This window comes from Manacus vitellinus, unplaced genomic scaffold, assembly GCF_001715985.3.
Source record: "Manacus vitellinus isolate BGI_N305 unplaced genomic scaffold, ASM171598v3 scaffold_22_pilon, whole genome shotgun sequence".
NCBI classification, from domain to species: domain Eukaryota; kingdom Metazoa; phylum Chordata; class Aves; order Passeriformes; family Pipridae; genus Manacus; species Manacus vitellinus.
This window is the reverse complement of record NW_021939632.1, coordinates 2,614,993-2,641,602: the sequence shown is the minus strand read 5'-3', so window position 1 is coordinate 2,641,602 and position 26,610 is coordinate 2,614,993. Positions and strand designations below refer to the sequence as shown.

Here is a 26,610-nt window from a genome sequence, read left to right as displayed (position 1 = left end):
CAGCGAGAGTTTTGCTTATGGAATGATTCTTATCCCTCTTCCCCTGGGTTATTATACTTGGCAGAAAAACCTCTGAGTAAGATTTTACTTGAATATCTCTACTGAAGTCAGCATGCTTATTCCAGGAATTGTGAACATCAAAGGATCAGACAATTATATGTTGTGTGAGGGTTATGGCTTTGTGTGCATGTCACCCCCCACCACCCCATGAAAGGGTTTTAAAAGAAATAAAACAAAAGCAGCCATGCCCTGGCAGATGATGGGGTTAGGGTTGTGACAGAGTGAGGAAGGAGATGCCAACACTGGCAGACAGCATTGAAGAGATGCTCCTTTACTCTAATTATCCTGCAAAGCATCACAGTGCTGTCCTGGGCCGGGTGGTCCTGCCCACCCCCAGCATCCCTTCTGGCTCTCCGTGTGTCACAGAGGTCCAGCAAAGCTCCAGCCCCAAACCCCCTCAGAGATTTGCTGTTCGAGGCTTGCCTTGGATTTATCACTGTTATTTCCACCCCAGCTCCCCATGCCGTGAGTGCAAGTGGTGCCTGGGACCCCCAAAAGGCAGCAGAGCCACTTAGGTGGCAGCAGCAGGATCCCATGTGCTGCACTGCCCAACCCAAGCGATGCTGGCCTGCATCCCGGACCCTCTGTTGATAAATTGAGCTAAATTTGAGACCAAAACTAAGCATTCCCCTCACTAACTGCCTACATCTGGGTTCTGTGCTGAGATGGGTTTGTGCGGCCCCGCAAAGGGCTGCGCTTCATTAACAGCTTCGCATATTTTCCTCCTCTGCGTGATGAAAACGAGCTGTTGCAGACCCGCGGCAGCAGCAGCACCTCGCCTTTGCTTTCCTCCCCCCAGGCTACTCCATGCTGCAGAGCAAAGAGGTGATCCCGGTGGCTGCCATCAGCCTCCTGCCCCCGCTGCTGGTGGCGGTGATGATCACGGTGATATTTTACCTCTGCCGCACGCAGAAGCGGCGCAAGAGAGCCAAGGCGTGGGGTGGGAAACCGGGACAGCCCCCGGCGCTGCCGGAGCCAGGGAGGGCGACGGAGCGGGAGGAGAAGTTGTCCGTGCTGATGGATGAGAGCCCGGCCGGCGCCAGCCCCAGCTGCACCAGCAGCCGCCCCACGGAGCTGCTCCCCATCGAGCTGGACGAGATGGTGGGCAAAGGGCAGTTCGCGGAGGTGTGGAGGGCCAAGCTGAGCCACAGCCGCTCGGGGCAGTACGAGACGGTGGCCGTGAAGATCTTCCCCTGCGAGGAGTACTCCTCCTGGAAGAACGAGAGCCAGATCTTCACCGACACCAGCCTCAAGCACGACAGCGTCCTGCAGTTCCTCACTGCCGAGGACCGGGGCACAGGGCCCCGCCGGGAGTACTGGCTCATCACCGCCTACCACAGCCGGGGCAACCTCAAGGACTACCTGTCCCGCCACGTCCTGAGCTGGACCGGGACATCAAGAGCACAAATGTCCTGGTGAAGAACGAGCAGGAGTGTGTGCTCTGCGACTTCGGCATCGCCATACGCCTCGACCCTTCCCTCACAGTGGACGACTTTGCCAACAGCGGGCAGGCAAGTATGGCCCACAAACCCTCTCCGGAGAACCCTTTGCAAGCCACCTCTGGTTGTCATGTGGCCACGGTCCTCGTCCACCCTGCTAATGTCTCTCTCTTCTTTGTGGGCAGGTAGGCACTGCCAGGTACATGGCCCCAGAGGTCCTGGAGTCCAGGGTGAACCTGGAAGACCTGGAGTCTTTCAAGCAGATGGATGTCTACTCTATGGCCCTTGTTTTGTGGGAAATGGCCTCCAGATGTGAAGTGGTAGGAGGTAGGAGCATTGCACTGTGGTTGCCATGCGCCTTTTTGCTTCCTTACTCCCACATCCCCACTGATGGCACAGGACCTGATTTGGCGTGGCTCAGGTCCCTGCAGGGGTGCCGAGAGCTGGTGGCAGATCCCTGCCACCTGGCTGCCTGCTCTGTGTGCTGTGGCTCAAGGGAGTGGCTCAGTGGTCAAGGAGCAGGACAGGTTCCCAGGGGTTACCTGCTCCAGGCCCTGCTCAAAGCCACCCAGCCACTGTGTCACACCCAAGCCTGTGCCAGTGATGCAAACCAAACCAAGCAGGAAGAGCCAAATGTGCCTCCACCTCCTCAACCATTTTTTTCTTCAGACAACACTAGAAAGTTTAGGTTGCAATGGGGACCCACAAACCCTAGACTCAGGCACTTCCCAGAGCTGCATCCTGGCAACTGAAATTGAGTGTAGCAAAACAGTTCATTAACTTCCCTGGTGTTGGCCCCTACCTGCCTTCTGCCTGCTCCACTCATTCCCTTCCTTCCATATCCCACCTACTTGCAATACAAACCCACCAAGCTGCAAGAATCTCCAATCCTTGGCAAGAAAGCTGCCCCAGCTGCCCTGCATGCCCCATGCCCAATAGTGGGGGGCCCTTGCCTGGCTCAGATGGCCTGTGCATCCTTTGTTCCCAAGCCAGCATCCTAGCCATTCCTCCTCACTCATCTCTCACTTGCATTCATATCCAGGGAGGAGCTAGCAGAAACCAGGGTGGCCTCTCACCTCTGCAACAGGCAGTTTCTCCTTGGCCTCCCACAACACAGGGTTGCTTTCTGTAAGGGCCATTTCTCCTCTAAGCCAATCCATGCCTGCAGCAGGAATCTAAATGCTGGTATTGTAGTCACCCCTCCCATCTTTCACCAGCACAACACTTTTTACCTGCTCAAAATATGTCTCACCTAAAGACAAACCAGGTCCTTTGTAGTGCATCTCTTGGGTTCAGGGGGGTGGTCAGATGGTTCCTCGGTGCAGTCTCTGAAAACAACCTTTATGTGAAAACCCAGCACTTTGTTTCTGTGTTCAAATTCTCATTTTTTTCCAGATCTGTTTATTTTTGCAGATTGCAAAAAACAAGTGTATTCTTATCCGGTGGACCATACCAAAACAAAGCAAGGAATGCACTAAAAACATCCTGTAATGCTGCTTTTGCTTCCTTGCAGAGGTAAAGAATTATGAGCTGCCTTTTGGGTCGAAAGTCCAGGAGCAGCCCTGTGTGGACACCATGAGGGACATTGTGCTGCATGGCAGAGGCCGACCCGAGATCCCAAGCAGCTGGCTGGTGCATCAGGTAAGCTGGGAGCAACAAGGAAAGAGCAACCCCTGTTGTCCCACTTGACCAAACCAACCTGAAAAATTGTTAAAGTTATAATCAAAGGAAAAGTGGGCAGAACTCCTCGGCTCTACTTTCAGCTCCATTGTGGCTGGCTGGGCCCACACAAACCCCACTAGACCCATTTCCCTGGTGTATAAAAGCCACCAGCCAGAGGTACAGCAAAATTTGTTGATCAATAGCCATGATTAGGAAGCATTTTGAATGCCAGGAGATGGGTTCCAGTTACCTTGAGGATAACAGTAAAATGGAGCACTTCAGTGCAGGCTCTTCTCACAAAACAGTAATTCATCTGAGTCCACCCCACTTCTCCCCTAAACACCTTATCCAGAAGGCTCTAGCTCACGAAACACGCGGTCCCTGGCACACAGCCATTCACAGCAGTTACAGGGGGGAAAGGAAGTGCATCCAGCCTTCTGTCTGCTTGGTTGTGGAGGTTTCAAGCTCAAAATCACCTCTAACATGAGAGAAAGATTTCCATTTCTACAAGGAAAGCAAACCAGGAAGAATCTCCTACATGTGAAACACCCAGGGAACACACATTAAGCTGAGAGCAGGGACCCTGCTAGGCTCAGGTTTTGCCAAGGGAAGTCTTTGACCAGCCTTCAGAGGGTCTGAAAGCAAAGTGTGTCAGCACAGAAAGCATAACCCAGTGCTCTAGAACACCATCACTTCAGCTGTGATGAGATGTGCTCTGTTAAAACCATCCACAAGTACACCCAGACCAAACAGCTACAGAAACACAATTCCCCCCTGGCCCTGACAGGATCCTCTGTCCCAGGGCCAGTGCCTTCTTCCACTCACCAAGGACATGAGGGGTAACAGGCACACTGGCCCATGACATTAACATCTTGTGAAAAACACCATCTGCTGATCAAAAATCCCATTCACCTAACAAACAAGCTGAAACATCAAGCCTGCTGGCTTTCAGAGCCTTGCAGTGTTCAGTGCATCATTTTGCCATGTCCACCCATAAAACACACTGCCACTGCCTTTGCTCTGCCCAGGTGGCACTCAGAGGCAGACTTTTCAAAGGGAAAGATACAGTTTCTTGACCTCAGGAGGCCACGTGTTCCCTACAGTGTCTCCTCTCAAAACCATGTTTGTCCAAAGACTCACAACTGACCTGACTGACCAAAGCTGCAAACAGCATCAAATGAATCCGTGGTTTCTGCTGCACCCCCAGGGAGTTTATCAGCCAGCCAGTCCATGTCAGAAGTTCACCCAGCCTCTTTCCCAATGAAGGCAAATACAGGAACTTCAAATCAGCACTGCCACATATTTGAAGCCTTTGAGTATTCATCTCAGACATTCACCTCCTAGGGTCTCTGATAAACTTTGAAACCACAGAAAAAATATACAGAGGCTTGGGTTGTGAAAAATCACACTCTGATAGAGCCTGACCATAACTGTGCTGTTCCCTGGGCTGAGGGGAGGCTGACTGCAGTCACCTCCCAGAAACAACATTGCTGTAGTTGGGTTGGTTCAGCACACAAACAGAGCAAGGCTTTTAAGGAGGGAACTTTTATTAGATCAGCTGATGGTCACTGGGGAAGAGGAACAGAAAAGCTATGTTGTGTTCCTGAAAGTTTGCCCCTGACTAATCTTGGCTAATCTAATAAACATCTCCTTTCAAGCCTGGCTTTACAGCATTTTCCGGGCATTTTGCAGCCGTTCTCCCCAGGATGAGGAACTGGGCAGCACCATCTGCTGGGAAGCTGCAGAAAGCCACCGGTTTGTGCCACTCCTGGGGTCAGCGCTGGCTTCCTGTGGGAGAAGGCACTGGGTGACACCAAGAAACTGTGACAAGTCACTCACCTGAATGGGCAGCACCTTCAGATGTTCCTAACAATGAAAATAAGTTTGCTGCAGAGCTCCAGATGGTACTTCCATGGTACTCCTGAGAGCATCAGGATTGCTCTCAGTCAAGCGAGGACCTATGTGTCTGGCCATGGTTGGATTTTTAGCAAGAGTCAGCATTAACTTCCCTGACAGGGCTGAGTCACCCAGCAGCAGCTCCAGGGCAACTGTTTGCAAGTCTGCACAACAAAGACAGCTGAAGAGATTTATCCCAAAGTTTCCCAGATAACTCACTAATGCCTCACACCCATGCTTCTACCTTGTTTCACACCCCAACACATTAAAAAAAAAAAGAAAGAAAAAAAAAAAGAAAAAAGTTATTTAGGCCAGGTGAATTCCTGGATCTGGTTCACGAAGCAGCTGAAAAGACGGATGTACTGGCCACAACTGGAGGGCTGGTGCAGGACAGGAAGGAGCAATGGAAGCTTAAGTCAATATTGCCACTAAAAATCACTTGTACAACTCAGCAACCTTTGGAATCTTGGAAAAACAGACATCAAATATAAAAGCCAAACTAAGTCCATTTGTAAGTGAAACAAGATGCTCCAGTTGTACCATTCAAAAGAGCATCATCACGACTGACAAGGCAAACTACAAATAACTGTCTTGATTTCAGGGTAAAATAACCACAGAAAATCTAATGACTAAACCATTTGACATTGCAATGCTCTGTTTGAGAACAGGCTTACTTTAAAAGCTTTGCCTAAGCTAGCTCATTTTTGCATGTAATCAATTATCCTCAAATCCTTTCAACTAAGCTAATAAACGAGTGACGTCAGAGGTACTGAAACACACCATCTGTCAGTTTTACTGCACAATCCCATTCTATCCAATCTGTGTCCATTATGGAAGACAATGGACCTCAGCAGAAAGGTCCAGAAGGACAGATGACACTGACCCTACACATCTGTAGGACTTGCATTTTCCTCCTGTCTGGGTCCACATGACGACCTCAGGGTTCTCTCAATTGCAAATCAAGAAATACACAAAACCCACTGAAAAAAATGAAGCTTTATTTAGAATAATGATTTTTCCACTGTGTTCCAACCTTAGTTGACAATGATGCCAAAAGCAATAGCACATGATAGGAATTACATGGGCAAAGGAAGGTTCAACACAGCTTCTGGTGCTAGCTGTGTTACTAACTTGAGAGTGGGAAAAATACCAGCTCAATACTACCATTTATTTTGTTTCTAAGCCCAAAATATTGACTCTTTTCAGAGCACTACACAATTGGACCAAAAAAAATATATTTCTGGGAGACATAAGCATTGTAACTGAGAGGAACTACATGTGTTCTGCAGCACACTGGGAAGCACCCAACCACACCTCAAGCAAAACACTATTTTGTGATGAGAGAACAAGGTTCAGCTGCCTAACACAATGAGTATTTGGCACAGTGCACCCTTTCAGAATGCCACTAAAACAAGAAGTCAGATTTAGGAAATTTAATTCCAAACTCACCCCACCCATACCCTCCCTCCAGGTGTAACAGCCAGGGCACAGGCTGGAACCTAGAGGCCTGGGCTTACCCACCATCCTGCAGGTCACCATTTGCACCTCCCCTGTCCCTCCTGATTTTAGGATGCTCTCAATGGGCAAGGCTGAGACAGGAGATGGAGGGCCTGTTTCCTTCCAGCCCTTATTTAAGTCCCACAGCCAACACAAGCCAACTTCCAGCAAGGATTTCCAGGGAGCTTGGGAAGTGCTTGGGAGTAGATCCTGGGTGAGCTGAGGCTGCTGCTCTAACACAGGCAGTGCCAGTAATGGTGGAAGCACCAGCACTTGCCACAACTTACCAAGGCTGTTTCCTTTTGGCCAAAACCAGCCATTATGCAGGAGGCTGTCAGAAGTCGCAATAAAACACTGTTAGATCAGCTCCTCTTCCTCCTGCCTTCAGATCCTAATTCGAGCCCTTCTGCCCACAGGGGATGCGCTTTCTGTGCGACACCATCACGGAGTGCTGGGACCACGACCCCGAGGCTCGGCTCACTGCCCACTGCGTGGCCGAGCGCTTCAACCTGATGGCACAGATGGACTGCGACGACATCCTCAACAACAACACGGACAACGAGGCCAGCAAAACAGCTGCTCCAGGTGGGGAGCACCAGGACAGCGATGGGAGCACGAATATGCAGTGACACAGCAGGCAAAAACCCTCATAATGAGGAACAAGAGGATGAGGCAGAAGCATTTAGCCCATGAGGGGAAAAAGAATCACCTCGCTGTGTTTTTCAAAATGGAACTAAGATCTAGTACATAACTTATTTATAAGATCTGTTTCCTCCCACAGATACAGTGACCTGTGGAATCAATACTTTGGTTACAGTGCAACATTATATATGAACTGATTTTGTACTTACTTTAAATGTATAATGATGCCAAAGCATTCTTTTTATTATTTTTTAAAATAATAATGTTTAATCTTTTATTAATAAGCACCTGAATTCCATGTCTATCTTTTTTAAGTCCTTGTATACTGCCCTCATGAGTTTCTTTTCCAGCTGCTTAATCTGCAGAGAACAAGACAATTTTCCTTTTTTAATGGCCTATACACACACAAAACCCCTGTTGTAGCAGCAAAAAAAACATCTTGAAATGTAATATACCCTCAATGGAAGAAACACTGGCACACAAGAAAATTATTCATTGATCAGAGTCCTTAATATTGTGCAAAGATACACAATAATCCACTCTGCAAAAGCCTGATATGCTGCAACTCCAACACACCTTTTCTCACTGGTGAATTCCTGAGTGTCCTTGATAGTTCAGGTGAAGGTTCTTTGATAGAAATGTGAGTCACCAGTGTAGACACCGTTGCTTCACACTAAAATCTCCCCATGCAGGGTATCTAGACAACTCCTTCCCCCATCAGACCAGTTTCCAGCCTCCTCTAGCCAGATCTGTGCTACAGTAACAGTGTCAACACAAAAGTGTTGGCTAATTCTTCTTGCAACTCTCGCACCCCTCTGCTGATTTACCCCCCCCTGAGGAAACTCAATAAGACAGAACTCAGACCTTTATTCCCATAATCACCACACCAAGCCAGGCTGCCTCTATTCTGGAAAGCAATTAAGGAAAGGTAAGTAATAACTTGCTCTGAACTCTGGCACTGTGCAAATTCCTCCACCCTTGGGAGCAAAAGGGAATAGAAACCGTAAGTGATCCTAAGCCCTGCACACCCATACCTGACACCTACACAGAGGTGTATCTTTCAGGATAGCACTGGAGAGGAATTCCTGGCTTGCCACCATGCAGCTGCATGGATCAGCCCTGAAAGAGGGGAAAGGAGCAAACTGTACAGCAGCCACGAGCTTTCTACAGCCGAGGCTCCCCAGTGTGGAGCAGGGAAGCAGATCTGCAGGGCTGGTTTGGTTTACTAAAATGCTGTGACAGCACCAACCCATACAAAAAGCTTTTCTTCTCTAGCTATTGTTTCCACCTCTTTGGACTGTTTCCACAGCTCCTAAATTAAAAGCCTAGAACCAAATTGTCCCTAAATCCTTCAAAGGACAGAAGGGGAATGAACTAGGTTACATGAAATTTAAATAACAAAAAATTTGCTTAGCTACCACATATAAATCTCCACCTGCAACTGTGACCACACCTGTCATTCTCACTAATCTTCACCTGGCTGCTACCTCCTGTCATCTTACAATTTTTCAAGTTAACCCTTTTCTCTTGAATCACATCATCCCCAGTTCCCCACAGATACACTTTTTCCACCCACCTGACTTCAGTCTCATTTCCTTAATACATTTAACTACTGCTCTAGCCTATGGGGCAGCTTTTCTGTCATGAATATAAAAACCACAGGAACACACCGAACTCCCCTCAGGCTGTCCAATCTTTCCTTCTCATAATATTTCATGCAGAGTTTTCGTACCAAGTTTTGTACCAAGTTGTTTGGATACACTGATAAATATGTTTACTTGGTCTTCCAAGTTCGGCTCAAGAGGCTTTAAAAGGCACTCTGACCTGTGTTTCCCACAGATGACAGGGACAGAGGGACCAGCCTGTGCAAACCAGACACTTGAAAGCTGCATCTGATTCTGATGGCTGAAATCCAGATTTTCCTGGGGAGACAGACTTCATCCTAGGCTTGATAGTTTACACTGTAAATATACTGAAAACTTAATCTGTTCTCCTGCCTTTTGCCCAAAACCTTGAGCAACCCAATTTGCATATTGCATTTTTTTTCATAAAACACAAATCCATCAGGATCACATGCCTGAATGCCTGCATTAAATAGGAGTGACTTGTCACACTGTTTTCCATGAGCAGCAGGCTGCACAGCACCTCTGAAGAAAGCCACTTATTTAAGCTCCAAGAGCTGTTTACAATTCAGGGAGCCTAAAACCACTGAGATCAATCAGAACTTTGCTCTTAAATTCAGTGGAGCCCAATCAGGCCAAAAAGACAGAAGGGATCATAAGCCAAAGTCCTACATTTTGCCATGCTCCCTGTTGAACACACTGTGGTTCTAGCAAATGTCTACACAGGAAGCAGCAGTGAGCCCTTCCCTGCGCTCCAGAAGGTACAAGATGGAAACAACAGCAGTTATGCAAGAGAATCAAATCTGGTCAGAGTTAAAAATACATCCATTAGTCCACAGGGTGCTTGCGACTCCCAGAAGAATCACATTTACAATTTAAGCTGGATGTACGGTGGCTAGTTGGTTTTTTTTTAACTGTTTTCAACTATGTCCTTTGTTTTGAGAAGTAGAAATCTGCATCCTAACTAAATCCACATCAGGAACCATTCCAGTTCTGGTGATCATCTGAGCAAAGGAAGGTTTTACCTTCTTTTTTCCTAGCAGCATCTCCATGTTAAAAGAAATCATTTCATGTGTTTTATAAAGCTACTTCTTCAGCATTGGGTCTATTTTTACACAACAAAATTAGTAACAGCTTTCCTAGTGTGAAACCACAAGCATACCAGATGAGGGAGGAAGAGAAATAACTTGACTGATAATGTTATATAAGGAACACAAATGGGTTTATGGTCAACATAGGAGCTTTTCAGTCTGATTTACAGCCATTACCTTGACAAGTTCCCAAATCAAAATTTTAAGCAGAGCTCAGGGACTGAGTCATAAGTCTCTATTTTAGTAAGCACAAGTTTGATCCCTGGAGTATGCTCAGCTGAAAAAGGTTTATTTTTGCTCTGATCACTGCAATATTAAAAGCTGGACCTTGCACCACAGCCCTTTCTGTTTGTTTAAATCAAATGTGCCAAGTGACACAGATAAAATAACTATGAAACATATATTTATTTTGTTTCTCTACCACCCCCAGTTTGGTGCAGGTACCAACGAACCATGGAAGAAATTCATGTTACACTATGATTCCTACCCCAAATCCTGGAATAGGCTAGGAGTGCACCCCAAATATGCCACAGATCCAGAAACAAGGAGGAACTAATCCCACTGTTTTAATTTTTACTTTTATTCCTGGTTAAACATGAAAATGCGCAGTGGATATCCAAAACTATCATAACAGGATGGTTGGAAAGAATATCACAAATAAGACAAGTAGGGCCTAAAACATTCTTCTGCTGGAGAATATAGTTCCTACTTGAGCACACAGTGCCAAAATATCCCACTTTTGGGACCAAGGAAAGCCCAGACAGATCTCCAGCGTAAAAGATAATAACAACCTACTCTTTCCAGTCACCTGATCTCTAGGAAAGCAGACAGAACAAATGAATCATTTTGTAGCTTTATTATCCCCCCCCACTTCTCACAAACAGACTATGACTCGCATTGAGATCTCAGTGCATTTCACAGCAAAAAAAAAAATGTACAAGAGGATCAAAACAGTTGTGCATAAACCCAACTCCTTTTTTTTTTTTTTTTGCATGATTTACAGTTTGTGTTGAAAGTTAACATGGTTATTTAAACCTTCTGATGCATTCTTACACTTGCATCTCCTCTATGGAAAACATCTTACCAGATCACACACTTGTGAGTTCTCACGATGCTGGATCAGGTGCAGCCATTGCAATGGCTGGGAAGTGGCAGATAATGTTATATACACTGATTGGAAGACTACATCAGAAGAAAAAACAGAGTAAGGCACCACTGTTGGAAAAATTAAGGTAGCTTGTAGTTACAACAATAACGAAAGCCATAATAAGTACTATTCTTAATTGCCAGCAATTCTTAGACTTCAATAAAATAGTTATTAAAAAAAAAAAAAGGATGTTTGTACCTGAATACAGTTTCCTGATATCTGATTGTGTTTCAAATCAATACCCAGTCCTCAGCATAATCAGTTGTTTGGTTTTTTGTTTTTATGGTAAGATGAAAAATCAAGACCTACAGTCCATGTATTCAAGGTCACATTTCACTGCTTTGCTCTGAACAACACCACAGGAAAAAAACCAAAACAATCCAAAGGACAGTTTGTAACACTGATACTTCATCTCTGAGATGATTAGATGGGCAGAAAAATTTAAATACAAAAATTGTACATTTTCTGTTCATTTTGAAAGCCTTAGTCCTCGGGAAGAGAAGTTGGAGGAGAAAAAAACCAGGCCAAACCTCATTACTTTATAACTTGAGAAAAATCAGTCACTCAAAGAGATTTAATAAAATTAGAGTTGAAAAGTGTTCAAATTACTTTTCCAATTCAAGTCAATTATTTCAAGTATATTAAAACGTTTCAGAGGAAAAATTTCTCCATGGTTACACGTCTAATTGCTTTTATAAATCCATAAAAAAGAAAAGTAGTCTCTACATATATTCCATGTTCCTCCAATGCATGCACACGTTCTCTCCGAAGAAAAGGTCGTCATGATCCAGCTGTTTCTTAATACTGATTTCGGGCACATCTTCCAAACACCCCTCCAGTTTTCGCCAAGAAGGTTAATTACTGGGCATAAAAGCAGCAATATTTTGTTGCTATTGTCTACATGGATACTGAGAAGGTTTCAGTTATTAAAGGGCTTGATGCAGATTCCAAAAGAGCTCTTATGTCACTCCAAAATCCAACAGGTCTCTCTTCTCTTAGGCAGCTTTTGCAATCAGATCTACTTAGAAGAATCTTACACAATGCAGATAAAATCTCTTGGGTCATACAAAAAACAAGGTGGTTGAATGTACCTGCCAAGTTTGTCTCTACAACTTGGATTTTTACCTTTTTTTTAAATAGCTTTAAAGTGCCCTAGTATAGTTATTTCTTTACGCTCATTTAAACTTGCACAATTACATAAAAAGGGGACACTCAGTGTGATTACTGTGTTTTGAGAGACAGAGGAAAAGGAGAGGAAAATCAGAAAACTCATCTTAAAGCAGTTTTTCTTTTTCTAGTTAGTGTCTGTTTGCTGAGTTTGTGCGGCAGAGACTGTTTTCCACAGGGGTTTATGATAAACCCAGCCATCTCCCTGCAATTGGAAGAGAAAACATGGTTATAATAAAGACACTGCCCTGAGAGAATTCCCTTCACATAACTATTAGGCTGATAACTGTGAAAACCAGAGGGACATAGCTTATACCTTCAACTCCACAGACTAAGGCACAGAGGTGAACACTGCAGGCTTCTGACACTACTTCAGAACACGTGCAGGCTCTTGCCGAGCCACAGCACTCTCTGGGAGTCGACTGCACTTGTAATTAACCCAGTCAAAGAGCCACTCTTCTCCACTCCATGATCCAAATTACTTTAAGAAGCCAAATAAGCAGCCAGCAGAGAGGCAGTTACCCAGGATTGTCAGCTCTAACACAGACCAACTGCTCATGTAGAAATGAAGTAGCTCAGGATTAAGTTTAAACATTTTCTGAGTACATCTGTGTCTTGGGTTAGCAACAGAATTTCATCTTTTCTAAATCTGGATACTAACAATACAACTATGTAAGTCTGAGCTAATTACACTAACACAGCTTTAGAGAACATAAACTTTTATTGGAGATAACAGATAGTCCTGAACCTTACAAAACAGAACTGGAAGAAAGCCAAGGAGAAGAAACTTTTTGGACTATGTTCTAAACCCTTACTAAATCATAGATATGGGAAGAAGAAGGTGTAATTACATTACTGCTGTGTTACAGATAAAGCTTTAATTGTAAGGAGAATCTAACTACTACAGCATTAAGTTTCAGTCAAGTCCTCCCCTCTTGCAAAGGGCTCAACAAAGCTCTCCACACAAAGGATCTCATCACCTGGACCACAAGAAAAGCCTGTTTTAAAGTTATCATACCAGCAACCCCCAATCCTCCTAGGGAGGCTGCAGTTCACCTTGTTAAATCTTACTGTATTATTGCTACTAACATTGTTGAAGTACAGGCTAAGCCACAAATAAGCTATATCCAAAACCTAAAGTAGAAGAACAAAAAAATTAGTGCAAAGTTGAGAATAAACTCATGTTCACTCTTTCTAGCAATATGCTGGGTACAAACACACACAGCCTAGGCAAAATTAGTACTATTGATCATTTTCTTTGGATACTTACTGTTACACTCTACTTAAACATCTATATGCAAAGCTGTTTTCCGTGTGCTTGGTAAAGGAAACCAGACCACAAAACAGGCAAACATTTTGATGCAAGGGAATCACAGAATCAACGTGTTTGGGAAGTGAAGAATAAAGTCACACCTTTACATGTTTAGGAGTCTTTATGTTACCTTACTCCTATGGATCCCATGGACCTAAACTATAAGATCTAAGGCCAAATTCTCTATTCAGACAGGACACAAACACACGTGTGCACCTGCTTGCATAATAGATCTGCTCCTGTCTTCATCAACAGCTAAATGCTTGGAAACTTACATCTTTAAGGAAGTATTTAGTACACCAAGGTGTTTCTGTTTCAGCACGAAGTCTCTCTTCGTTCCTCTGTCGTTCTTCAAGGGCTCGCTTGTGCTCTGTAGCCTTATCAATGTCTCCATCCCGCAGAGACTCTGTCACATGCTGCCACAGCCTCCTGCAAAACAACTGGGTAACTTTACTGTTCAAAAGTTTCCTCAGCGTGTCCCCTCGAACAGGGGATCACTGCAAGCAGTTCTCTCAGAACAGGAGCATCCCCTCCCCTTACACGTGAAAGCCAGCCCAGGTCCGAGTGCGATGCTGTTGTGCAGGTAAGGGCTCACGGCTATGCCAGCAACTGGGAGCAGGTAGGAATGGCTCTGAGGTTTTGGCAGTGCCAATCTAATGTCTGTTTGCGAACCCTCTAAACCTGCTATGGAAGCGTTATTCAACAAGCAGTTTCTTGTGAGGATGTCCCTTGTCAGGAGCTGCCCTGCTGTGCAGCTGACGGTTAAAAACAAAACATATAAGGAGGCTCTGTTCTAGCAGGCACTTTGTGAACTCGAAAAAACATCTGTTCATGAATAAGAGACAAGATAAACAACTATGTGCCTGCGCTTGGTTTTTGCACTTTTTTTCTGTACTCTTGACTTTTATTTTTAAAAGCATGAAAAATTAAGATCACTGCTGCTAAGCACTGTGCACAAATAATTTCTACATTTGCAGGTTTTCCTAAGGCACTCACCAGACTGCTTAGGGCAAAAAGGATCAGGCACGAGCAAGCACATACTCTACCTAGATTCAAAGGGTCCTTGCTTCTCCAGGGGCCGGACTCGTTTTCTTGTCACGGTCAGTTTTGTCAAGTCCACGTATTTTGTCTCCCCGTTGCTGTAGGTGAACTCAAGCACACTGTTCCACTCCCCCTGCACTCTGCACACCACCGTGTTCGTTGCGTTCTGCTTCACTTCACCCGTGACTCTAGCAAAGAAATTCGGTTTTAAAAGGCCATGTCCAAAATCACCTGAGGACTCTTAGTTGCATAATCACTCAATCCTGAATGAGTTTGCAAACTTGCCACATTGCCTTGAAAAACGTTAGTTCCTTGAATTTCATTTGCATGGAGAAGCTGAAAGAGCAAAGTGACTTTCACTCACTGCTCTAGTTCTCCTCAGGTTACCCAGGAAACTCCATTTTTGGCTTCACCTTAAGCTTATTTCAAACCTTTTAAGGGAATTAAAAATGAAAAAGAAACTAACACAGGCCGGTTCACATGTAACAAGAAGTTGATCATTGCCACTTGAAACATAACATCACAGGTACATAGTTCAGACTTCTTTTAATAAAAATTAAACTTTCTAGCAAGAATATATCTCATGACCTGCTGGCACTTCATCTCGAATGTTTATATTTCAATGTTCTCCATATGTAGGTGGTCTCGTTTTTATGTTGCTCATATAAGCAGCAGACACATAAAGGCAGAAGAACAAGGTAAGAAACTAGGAATCAGGAGAACTTTTATTTCCTGTCTCGTCCACAGAAACCTCTGCCAACAACAAGATATGAAAAATGTCTTTCTAACATGCACTATTTCATTCAAGGTGCTGCACAGTGCTCAAGTATCACCATAATTACACACTGATGCACATTTTTCTCCTCAACATCAAGACCTGTCCAAAGACCTTCTGACACCCACTCCATCCTGACCCAGTTGTGGAGCACTTCTCAGCAAGCAAATTACCACCCTCAAACAGAACTTTTCTCCTAGAAACAAAGAATCAAAAGGGTTTGCACATTACGCAAACCAGATTTGAGATGTTCTCAGTTGTAAGGAGCTGCAGGAGTCACAAAGGACACTATCTCCAGCTCCAATTAAACTGCAATTACATGTACCCAAGCTCCCTAAAATACACCACTCTCCAGCTCCCCTTCCTGCATTTCATCATCACACACAAAAAGCACAGGCTACATCTCCTTCCACACTTCTATACTGAGCAGCTAGGAATAGCTGACTTGCACACCACAACTACATCCAGGAGAGCAGGAAAGCAGCACTTCTGTGCTCCCACCCTGTGTGTGGTGCCACACTCAGAGGAAGAAGGGAGAACAGAACACCAATCCCACTTCCCTTCCTCCACATGCACTGGTCACTCCCTGCTGTATCTATACTGACCTGGCATCAAAATAGAGAAATTAATCTCTCAAGCAACAAAACAAGGATAACAGGTCAGACCTTTCAGCACAGAGACACTGGATACCAGTCAAATCAGAGCTGCAGGGAATCTCTGGGGCAAGCAGGGAAAGCTCACAGCCAGCTCACAGCAAGAGGCAGCAGCCAGGACTTCTGCCACATCATGGTCCAGCAGCTTAAACCTAATTTAACCTCACTAGAAATATCTTTAAAAAATCCCAAACAGACTGATAAATATCTGCTGCTCTCACACAGTTTTCCATCACAAAAATTTAAGATTCATCATTTTAAGAATAAAAGCACATTTACAATTTTTGGTTTTTGTGGAAGTTAACAAGCACTAACAATTATTGAAACCAACTGAAAGAGAAGTGACAAGCAAGCAGCCTTCATTTTGTGCTGCTTTTCATTCTGCGACTTCCACACCTCACCAAAGCTACTACACGTGGTGGAGTCCCTGTTCTCCTCCCAAGAGTTCCACGAACAGCCTGAATCCACAGGATGCCAGAGACCAGCCCAGTCTGACTCTGCAATTACATCTTCACAATTTTAAGACTTGATTTTTTCCAAGCATTGTGTGGTAACAACACAATACTGACATCTAGTATTTTAACATCAATCATAAAATCACTGTCTCTGCTCAGCTTGAAGTAAACAAAGCTGTATCACTCACTACTAAGGTGCAGTGTTGACCTGCTCCATTAAACTCTCACTACAACTTGTATTTCTCTAAGTTGCTTTGCTCTGTGACACACATCCACTCCCAGCATTGCAGACCATAGTATCTGCCTGAACTAGTACTAGTGATAAAAATCTGGTAGCAGTTATTTGTAAGCTTGGCATGACTGATAGATGTCTAGCTGCTCGTTATCATTATCCTATATTTCATCCAGCTAAAGAGGTACAGGACCAAGGAGCCAATATCCAGCTGAGGTCTAACAAGAAGGGTCACTCTACAAAAAAAATCTATACCATTGCCATAGCAACTCACTTGCACTCTGGGTAACCATGACAACACTGCTGCTTCCCCATCAAGAGATTCTTTTGGCAATGTCCAATCATCACCATGTCAAATTTTCAATAGTTGCAGTACCTTGAACAGATCTCTCTTTAAAAAGCCTCTACATCTGTGACTAATTTCAGAGACAAATAACAAAACAGTTTCCAAAATTAAATCACTGAAGTAAAATTACATCCTACCACTCATTTTTTATGGCACAAGAGGAGCTATCCCAAGGTGGAAGATACATTGTAATCAATGGAAAAAAATTCCAAACGATGTGTCACTTTCAAATTGCATCAAGTGAAACAGAATTACATGAAAGCTTCAGTTCTCCAGCTGCCATTGGGACAGGGGAGCTATACTTCCAAGTTAAATTCCAGGCACGTATGGGAATTTATGGGGCAAGGTGAGGTTTTTTGTATTCTTTAAGCAACAAATACAGCCTTAGTCTACTGTTTAAGGAAAAATGATTTAGAGAAGACTGCTGATTTTTTGCAACCTGAGAGAGCAACCCACATCTAAGAAATTCTGATGTCCTAAGCTGTTACATATTTCATATCATGATCTCCAACATTATTTAAGTAAACACGATTCAGCAAACAGCAGAGTGCAAAATGCTCTGGATTCTTTGTGTTACTACCACCCAATTTGTTCCTTCCTCAATTAATTGTCTATATTAGCACAAGAGTAATCTGCAGCAGTCTTACTACAAAATGTCAAAAAAACCTCTTTTGCACCAACTGTGCAGACACTTCCTAGTATTTGCTAGAAGCAACCCCAAACAAATTTCCCCTGGATCTTCTTTCGTTTACCTGTTAGTTTCAAAACATGCATACAAGTGAAGAACTACCATTAAAAGAATTACCACTTTTGTCTTCAGAAAAGGTAATTTTACCTAGAGATTTTCTACAAGTTGCTTAAAACTCGATAGTCTTAAGTTTCTTACACAGAAATCCTAAGACAATGATCCCTGCAGTGCACTTACAATGCATGTTGCAAACAACATGTAACCCTTTAAGACAGTGAGATCAATCTCGATCCAAACAAACAAACATTCTCACCGATGCAATTTGCCACCGTAGAAGGGTTTGGTGTGGAAGTTAATACTTGCAGAATACCCAGTCTTTGCACAGTTTATGCTGACTTTTCCTCCCAGTTCTACCCAGGGAACAGTTAAAATTGACCGAGCGTATGCACAGGGCAGAGAGAACGTGTATTCTTCCCCATGTTCCAAGAGACTTAGGATGCCTGTGTGGAGAAATACAAGAATCCCTGAATCAGCATCATTTCAGAAAAGGCCAGGTTTTTGAAACATAGTCAATCCAACTTCTGACTACTTTTCCTCATAGCCCCTCACACCAAAATATAAAATAAAATTTAAAAAAAAAAAAACAAAAAACAAAAAAGTGACATTTATTAGATTCTAGATACAAGCATTTTCCTGAAAGTACTAACCTGAGTAACATGCACTTATGTTTCTTTTGGAGAAAAAACACTTATCCCAGCAATATTGCTCCATAAAGCACAATACTGTGCTGTGCACACACTCCTCAGTAGTACGTAAAAGGGCTGGTCACTCTCTTACTGATGGCTCTGGAGCACAGCAAGACAAGACTTGCACTGACAAAAGGAAATAACAAATGAATTCCCTGAACTGCAGATCCTGAGGAAGGCTAATACTCCTGTTTTACCTCCCTATAATACATCTTACCCTATCTGAAGGCAGGTAGCAGAGACAACTCTCTTTACCACACCTCTGCCAAGATAAACCCAACTCTTGCCTGACGGTAGCTTTTGCAATAAATGTCAAGAATCTCATAAAGTAGTAGAATTTTTCTTTGAGTTTTAAGATATGTTGGTTTGTGTCATTCCTATTAAAAAAAAAACCAAACAAACAAAACCACAAGGTCCACCTCTTGCCATCAGAAGACTGTAGCACAACACCTGGCTGCTGCCTGCCTCAGTCTGTGCCTCTGGAGCACAGGATCACTGGGGCGCCTGACATCAGTAGGAGCAACACGAGAAATTCGGAAAATGTATAATCTGATTTGAGAAAGGCCCTAGAGGAGATATCAGCTTCTGAGATTACCTGGTACAGCCAAAGCATCGAGATGTGCCTTCCACATCCCCTGCCATTCCCTTGGTCATTCCCTTGTCCAGTGCGTAGTTTACATGAAAGGGCCCGGAATCCCCAGTTACTGGGCAATATACACAGGGGACACAGAATGGGAGAGGCTGTCTCATCTCTTGCAGTAAATACTAGTACTAAAGGGAAATTACAGTTAAAGGGCAGTTACCCCTCTCTGTCCCCAAAGGATCCAATTTTTCCAGTTAAAGAAAATCAAAACGTGCACAGTAAGATACATTGACAGCAATACAGGGAGATGTAGCAACACTTCTATTTAACAAATGTCTGATGCAAATTTATTCATAAATATCAATTTACATCACAGTAACTGCCCTTTGGTTTAAAAGTCAAAATTTTATTTCCAAATATAATCCTGATTTTTGGCAAAGCATAAACCTATCTATTTTTCCACCCCATACGAAAATTTGCTGTTTATAATGATGACTTGTAGCAACTTCTGTAATACGCAAACAGTAAAAATAAGGGAAGACATCACCAATGATTATATATTAAGTCTTGCAGATCACAGAGATTAGAGGAAAACCAGAAGTATGTGGAAAAAAAAAAAATCTAAAAACCCTTTCACATCTTTTGCAAGCAGATTATTATAATTGTTTTTGAAGTCTTTGAAACAAAACTACCAAGCAGTATTCCCCTACCAGAGGAATATAACATCAAATCTGCTATCAAACTAATATTTTAACAACCTTCTAAAGTGAATAAAAGACAGAAGTTACACTTACCCTCACCAACCATTGTCACTCCTATTGACATTCCTAAGAATTTGCTCTTTGTCCAGACGTGGGCATTGACACACATCTTTCTCTCTACACACTCAGCATAGAACCCTGAGACAGGAGGATGGTGGGACACTTGCTCAGCTACAAATTTTACTGTATAGTAGTCCAGCTCTGCTTGGCCTTCCACATCTTTAGACAGATTTACTTGCTCTGAGGGGGAGTGAGCAGGGAAGTTACTGCCGGCATCAGCAGCTACGTCGCTCTTCGGCATCCTCCAGGAGCAGTGGAACGTCTCCCCGATGATGGGATTGTAGGGTTTCTTTGCAATGGCTCCTTTGCGGCCCTCGTGGAACGAGGTGAGATAATACTCAACAAAGCGGATCATCCTCTCCTCGGGGGTGGTGCCGTTCGTGATTGCGATGAAGAGATCCGGATGGGACATGAAGTCTGCGTACATCTCCAACAGCGACCGCTTCTCCAAAATAAACGTGGGAAGAACCACCTGGAATAAAAGAAAACCCAGAAGGCTCTAGTAAGTAAAACAGAAGAGACAGGCATTTTATAAGGGAAGTTCCTGAGAGGAGGATTCTGTCCTGTTTTGGACACCACACATTCAGACTGAACTTTCTTGTCCCTCTTGTAAGATGTGAGCAAAGTACAGTGATCAGAGGTTCCAGAAACGCAATTTGCAAGGCAAAAAAGCCCAGTGAGTACTATTAGGACTAAAGATGTTAAAAGGGACTGAGCATCAGTAAATAAAAACAACCTAAAAAACAAAAACATATAACAGCTGCAAAAAGATAATGTGTCCCAGATGTCTGTGGAGGAGAAAACAAGTATGAAAGAACTCAAACTATAGCAAGGAAGGTTCAGAGCAGAGGTTAGGAGAGGATTTGTCTAATGGAGAGAAAAGCAGCGAAGCTATGCCAGCTCTGGAGAGCTTGCAGAATCTCTCTCACCACAGCAACTAAAACAAGCATCCATGAGAAATAGCATAGTATAGGTTGATCCTGTACCTCTGAGCAGAGGCACCTTATACTTTCCCAGTTACATTCACCACTACAAAAAATAGCAGTTCTGCCCTTTGCTAAGCCAAGAGCAATACTGTGGAGTGAGAGGCTGTGGGTATCATCAGCCTTTTCCTTCCCTGTAGTGGGAACTAACCCCACATAACTAACTACTGTAAACAGCAATACAGGGTGTCTCAACCATGACATCAAGACAACCCATTTAAATCAGCTGCACTCAAAGAGAAAGAGCACATACCTAAAACTCTTAATAAATATGCCTGTTAAACTGAATACACTTGCCATGTTGTTGCAACACCAACCTGGAGTATTAAAGTGGATTTTCACTTCAGTACCCTGATACTCTGCCTGCTCTGAACTAAAGACATTATACACAGCCACAAGTCACAACTGGGAGATGGGCTTGACAATTTGTTCCAACTAAGAGAAAAAGCTATCCCAAATCCAATCTTCAATATAAGTGAAATAATGACTTAATCAATTCCTGGTTAAGCAGCAGGGTTTAAGTCTGACCCACAAACAGCAGAGCCTGTTCATACCACCTTTTTTTCCCCTCTCAAGTTGTGAAATGTAAGCTGCCCAATACAAGTGTTTCTAGGGGCTATGTAGCTAGTGCCCAAAAAATAGCTTCAAAAAATAACTCCAAGAGAGAGAGTGTTTTCCTCATTCCATGGCACTCTAAAATCCATTTTTTCTTCAAAAAAGCCTAGTGCTTATGGTAAGAAATCTTTACAGGAGTGAATTGAACTTAAGCTGGTAGCAGCCCGATTCTCCCAGATTTGCTGCCCAAGTATCTAGTAGGAAATGAGTGTTAATTTTTCCAAGCTGCTTGCTTTTGATATTTGCACTCAAGTGTCAAGTCCAGTTCTCTCCAGTGTTAATTTTTCTGTGTCTGCTTGTAAGCAAACACAGAAATGAGAATAGCAAAGTGTCTGAGGATCAATAATGAGGAACCAAAAAGAAAACTTCTTTTCAGAAGTAGCATGAATACAGCTGTAGGCTTATGCAAGTGAAAAAGCATTATCAAGGCAGAAAAGAGATCAAGGAAGGAAAGCAGAAAGAAAAATATGAGAAGGCTGCAGAAAACAGCAAGAAAAACTCAGGTGCAATCACAGGAAAGAAAACAGGCCATTACAGGAAAGGCAACAAAAACACAGTAGAAAACACAAAGAAAAGGTAATAGAAAAGATATTGTCAGTTGCATCAAAGAAAATCCACCTCCTCAGCCCATTTCTCTTAAACCTACCTCAAACTAGGACATCACATCTTGGGACCTGAAGTTGCTACAGGACACAATTTAATATAAAACACAATATAGAAGCTGAGTTTAAAATGACACTTCACTTTTACTGCAGCCAGTCTTCACACTTCAGTTATACTTACTCTTGTTAAGTCCATGCCAAGTTTCAGTTGAGACAAGAGATGCAAGATAACACTGCGCTGCTCTTCCACCGCTCCTAGATCATCTTCTTTATCATCACAGATATCCTCCAGCTCCTCATCTGGATTTATTTCTTCAGGTTCCTGGAATAAGAGCCATAAACTCAGCTCAAAGATGTGACTGGCCAGAGAGTATTCAAAAAGGACTTCAGATTGTATTTAACTGTCCATGTATGAAAAGAGACTAAAAAAACCCCTGCAGAGAGCTACACAACGGAATCTATTCACAAGATAAACAACTGCTGAAGAATTTGAAGGGATATTAAGATAATTCAGTGCAGATTCCATCTTGAGGATACAGGCTAAGATTTCTCATCACCTCCCACAATGGGTCATGAAAAAAAAAAGTTAAAAGAAATCATGACCTGTTTTCCTCTAAGTTTGATGAGCTCACAGAATGGCAAGCATCTAGCACATACACAGAAACAGCAATGCAAAAACTACCAGAAATTCCAACCACCTCAATAACATCCCTCCACCTCCACACTATTTCAGCCTTTCCAGTATTGCCATCATTATTCCAGAGGCTGTATCAAATGGTAGTTCCTAGTTACATGACTACCATCCTGCCTGGCATCTCACAAGCTGCTCTTCACAAGCATTATCATATTGCTGCTAGTGCCAGTATTTAACAGTGAAGGAAAAAGGAAAAGTAACTTATAGCAGTTTTACAAAGCAACAACAAAGCCCCACACATACACACACTGCATGTGCTGGTTGCCTGTATAACTAAAGCAGACAGATTAGTAGAAATTATATCAGCACCATTTTAACAACCCTCACACCACAAGCTGAGAGTCAGACGCTTCAGGCAGAAGGGACTGTGGTATTTCTAGGGCTCTGAGCCGCATCCTCCTGGGGCAAACAGCTGGAGGGAGGCAGATGCAGAAGGGAGAGGCTCTGAATGCCACAGGAAGGCAGCAGTATGCCTCTGCCTAAGCAAAGCCATTTGTCCTGGAGCAGCTGTCCTGGCTGGAGGCAGATTTATGAACACTCAACTACCCAAAACACAGGGCCAAGCCCTCACACAGCACTCAAATCTGAAAAGTGCAGTATCACAAAGGTGACTCCTTTCCAAGGATGCCATGCTGTTTGCTATCATAACTACGGGAGGTGAAAATACCTACAGGCAGTGATAACATCAGTCATATCCCATGTATATATTAAGTACTCAAACTGTAACTTGCTTAATTATTGGAAGAATGGAATTATGTGATTTAGTTGAAAGCTCCTAGCTTTGTTTCATCTTTTCTTTTCTTTTTCTAACTTAATAGTAACTACTCTGAACCATTTAAAAAACTATAAACTGCAGCAACTGAAAAAATTATTTTCCATTTCGATTTTGTTCCAAGACAGCCCAGTGCTATTGCAGAGACATAAACCAACACATTATCTTTTCACAATGACACAGTCTCAGCTAAACAACTGTGTGAAACCAACTAGCATAAAGAGAATGTAATTATGATTTTCTAGCTTAGTTAGGAAAACATGTTCTTCATCATAATCCCTGCCGGTTTTTTACTTTAGTATTTTGCAATTCAAATCCATTTTGTCAGTTATAACGATTCAGACTGTAGCTGATAATGATACAGACTGTAGCTGTATTTCAAATACATTAAGCCATCCTGAAGTCAAGTGATGAGAGTTGTTCAGATTAAGAAAAACAGATGCAGCAAGACCTAGAAAAAAAAGACAGGGAGATGTAATAGCTGGAGACCAGCAATTTTGTCTTTTGTCTGCTTAGGCAGTTCTTCTTGGGCCCATTCTGAGAGTGTCATGAATTTCAGTTAGGTTTTTTGCACTTCATTATTTACTTGTTTTAGATCAAAATGCAAGGCAATACTGCCTATTTCAACACCTTGCATTACCATCCCAACTGGCTCCCTCCACTTGATGTTTAATTACATAAAGCAGCAAAAAATTGTTGAAAAAACAAAGTGGAGAGTTTCGTTTACTGCAACTGGACTCACTCCTCCTCCAGCACAGCTAATCAAAAGTATGAGAATAACTGTCATTAAATAATTTTTCCATAATATGACTGAAACATTCACAGATATTCCTCTAAATAATTCCCCACAGAAATGGGATGTTCACATTACCTTACCCTTGTTAGCTGGCAGGGCTCTGCAATGGATTGCTCTTCTCTGACAGATGCTGGTTTGTTTATCTCTGCTGGGAAATTCTGAGCTGCTCCATTTTTGAAGTGGTTTGCCAGAGAGATCTTCGGTTCCAACCAACTGATTGTCGTTCCTGAAGCAAAAGAAAGTTTGCGCTGAAACTTGCTCATCCTCTGCAAGGTCAGTAAACAGCAGTTTTTCAAAAAAGAGCTATTTTTTTATGGAATAAGCTGAAAGCAGCCAACTCCTCCTGCAGCCAATGCCTCCAGCAGCCACTAAACAAAGGTGGTGCAATGAGACACCACCTTCAGTGATCATTAGCACAAACACTGCGATTGGTGAGCTGTAATACATGCAACTTGGACTGGAGAAACTAGTTGGTGTCATGAAAGGTGTAATCAGATACTACAGGAGGAACCCAGTATCACAGGAATGTTAAGTAACCCTTACAATTTTCTTTAACTGGTACCAAAAAAAAAAAAAGAAAGCTGCTTTTCACTTATCAGTTTCTCAAACCCAGCTCAGTCCTACATTAAAAAGAGATATAGCCGAAGTTTTTCGTCAGTGTTTTCTCTGGAGAAGGTGCTTGTCTTTTCTCAGCTGCAGAAAAGGTAAGCACACGCTGTTGAATAAATAATATTTGTCAAAAAAAAAAAAAAAGGCTGCAGGACTTGGAAGGCTATTACCCACCTGATGATTCCAGCATCTCCAGTTACTCCCAGTTAATTTATCAGAACATATTGGGTTCCTCATTAATAATAAAAATGTTCCATTCTTTTTCAAAGGGTAATAAGTGTACAGGTGATTCCAATCAGTTTTTACTGAAGAATACACAAACTGACAAACCATCTTGGCTGTGTTGTAAACACAGAAATCACTAGGAAACCTGAATTTCTACCACCAGATAGAAGTTCCCTGTGCTTGGGAACCTATATTAAAGTGTCTGTTTCCTCTTCCTACACAGTCCTTTATTTCCAGACCCCTGTTACTGGGAACTAGGTCACATCCTCAACCACAACAGACAGAGTAAGCTTAATTCAGATAAACAGCAGCATTTCCACCAGGAAAATACTGGGGCAGGATAAAAGTCCAGCTTTACTATTGAGCCAAGACAACTTTTCCCACAGTAAGATGGTTTATTTTCATAGTCTATTACTCATTAATCTGTTACTTAATAAGAAACAAGAATTCCTGAGCAGTTTAAGATATTTACACAGAAGTTTCAAAGAAGTCAAAAAATAAGATGCTCAGACTGTCACTGTCACACTTATCTTTTTGAAAAGGTTTTACTCATCTTTAAAACCTCTTCATGACACCTGCTTTCTAAGCTTTAACTTTCAACACACTAATCTCTAACTGCATAGTCTAGGCTGCACTTAAGCCACACTACTGCCTCTATATTAGCTTGAACTTAACAAATAGCCTCCCTTTTATATTCCCTATCAGCAACATTTAAAACAACCTTAATAATTATGTGCTGTTTAATTTTTGCGCTTAGGAGGGTATTTTTAAAAGATCTGAGCTACCAGGCTGTGTTTTAATCTTTGTGAATGGACAAGATACCACCTTAATACTTCTCTTTCACTAGAAGATCATATTCAAATCTGCTCTCAACTATTTTTCACAGGCACAAACTATTCTCCTTACCCGTGATCTCCTCCTCCCTAAAAGTCTTCAACCCATTTCTTTTTAAACAGGTGTCAGCACTTCCCCTGCGCTACAACACAAACCTCCCAGAGTGTAGAACCTTTACTTCTAGCATTGTTCCGCAAGTGTTGCAAATTGTTGCTGCAATTCACCTTTATGATAACAAAGTACCTTTTTTTTTCAATCCAGTACATTTCACCACTTTTGAGTTGAATTTAGAAAAAGTTCATAGCTGCAACTTTCTTGTTCATCTTTAAGTTTGTGATTCATGATACATCTTAATGTGTTGGGGCAGTATTTTCACTCTTCTGTTTGTTTTTTTGGTGGCTTTTGTCATCTAACAATTTATAGCAAACTAGAACTCTTACATAATTTCTAATTCTTGTTTTTTAAGCCTGACAAGCACTTGTCCAAGACATTCTTCACAGTCAAGTACCACTTTAACAGACGCAAAAATAATTCTTTCCACTTTGTGTTTAAAACTGATGTTATGTTAGACAAGCCTCCATCACTTCCTCCTGCACCTCAGTCAT

General features: G+C 42.8%; 2 protein-coding genes across 2 annotated transcripts in view; one reads left to right on the top strand and one right to left on the bottom strand.

Moving 5' to 3' along the window:
* Positions 1-7,489, top strand: part of LOC103756932 (TGF-beta receptor type-2) — a 31,553-nt gene extending 24,064 nt beyond the window's left edge. Inside the window, 5 exon segments of the mRNA XM_029959827.1 lie at positions 860-1,444; positions 1,447-1,571; positions 1,685-1,826; positions 3,013-3,140; positions 6,971-7,489. Of these exon segments, the coding sequence (XP_029815687.1) occupies positions 860-1,444; positions 1,447-1,571; positions 1,685-1,826; positions 3,013-3,140; positions 6,971-7,183 (1,193 nt within the window). The 3' untranslated portion in view covers positions 7,184-7,489.
* Positions 7,490-10,750: 3,261 nt separating this feature from the next.
* OSBPL11 (oxysterol binding protein like 11) overlaps positions 10,751-26,610 on the bottom strand; it is a 33,275-nt gene continuing 17,415 nt past the window's right edge. The window contains exons 7-13 of the mRNA XM_008922946.3: positions 24,418-24,563; positions 22,257-22,397; positions 19,849-20,347; positions 18,039-18,225; positions 14,582-14,764; positions 13,811-13,964; positions 10,751-12,428 (exon numbers count right to left, since the gene is read on the bottom strand). Of these exons, the coding sequence (XP_008921194.1) occupies positions 12,351-12,428; positions 13,811-13,964; positions 14,582-14,764; positions 18,039-18,225; positions 19,849-20,347; positions 22,257-22,397; positions 24,418-24,563 (1,388 nt within the window). The 3' untranslated portion in view covers positions 10,751-12,350. The remainder of the gene's footprint in view (positions 12,429-13,810; positions 13,965-14,581; positions 14,765-18,038; positions 18,226-19,848; positions 20,348-22,256; positions 22,398-24,417; positions 24,564-26,610) is intronic.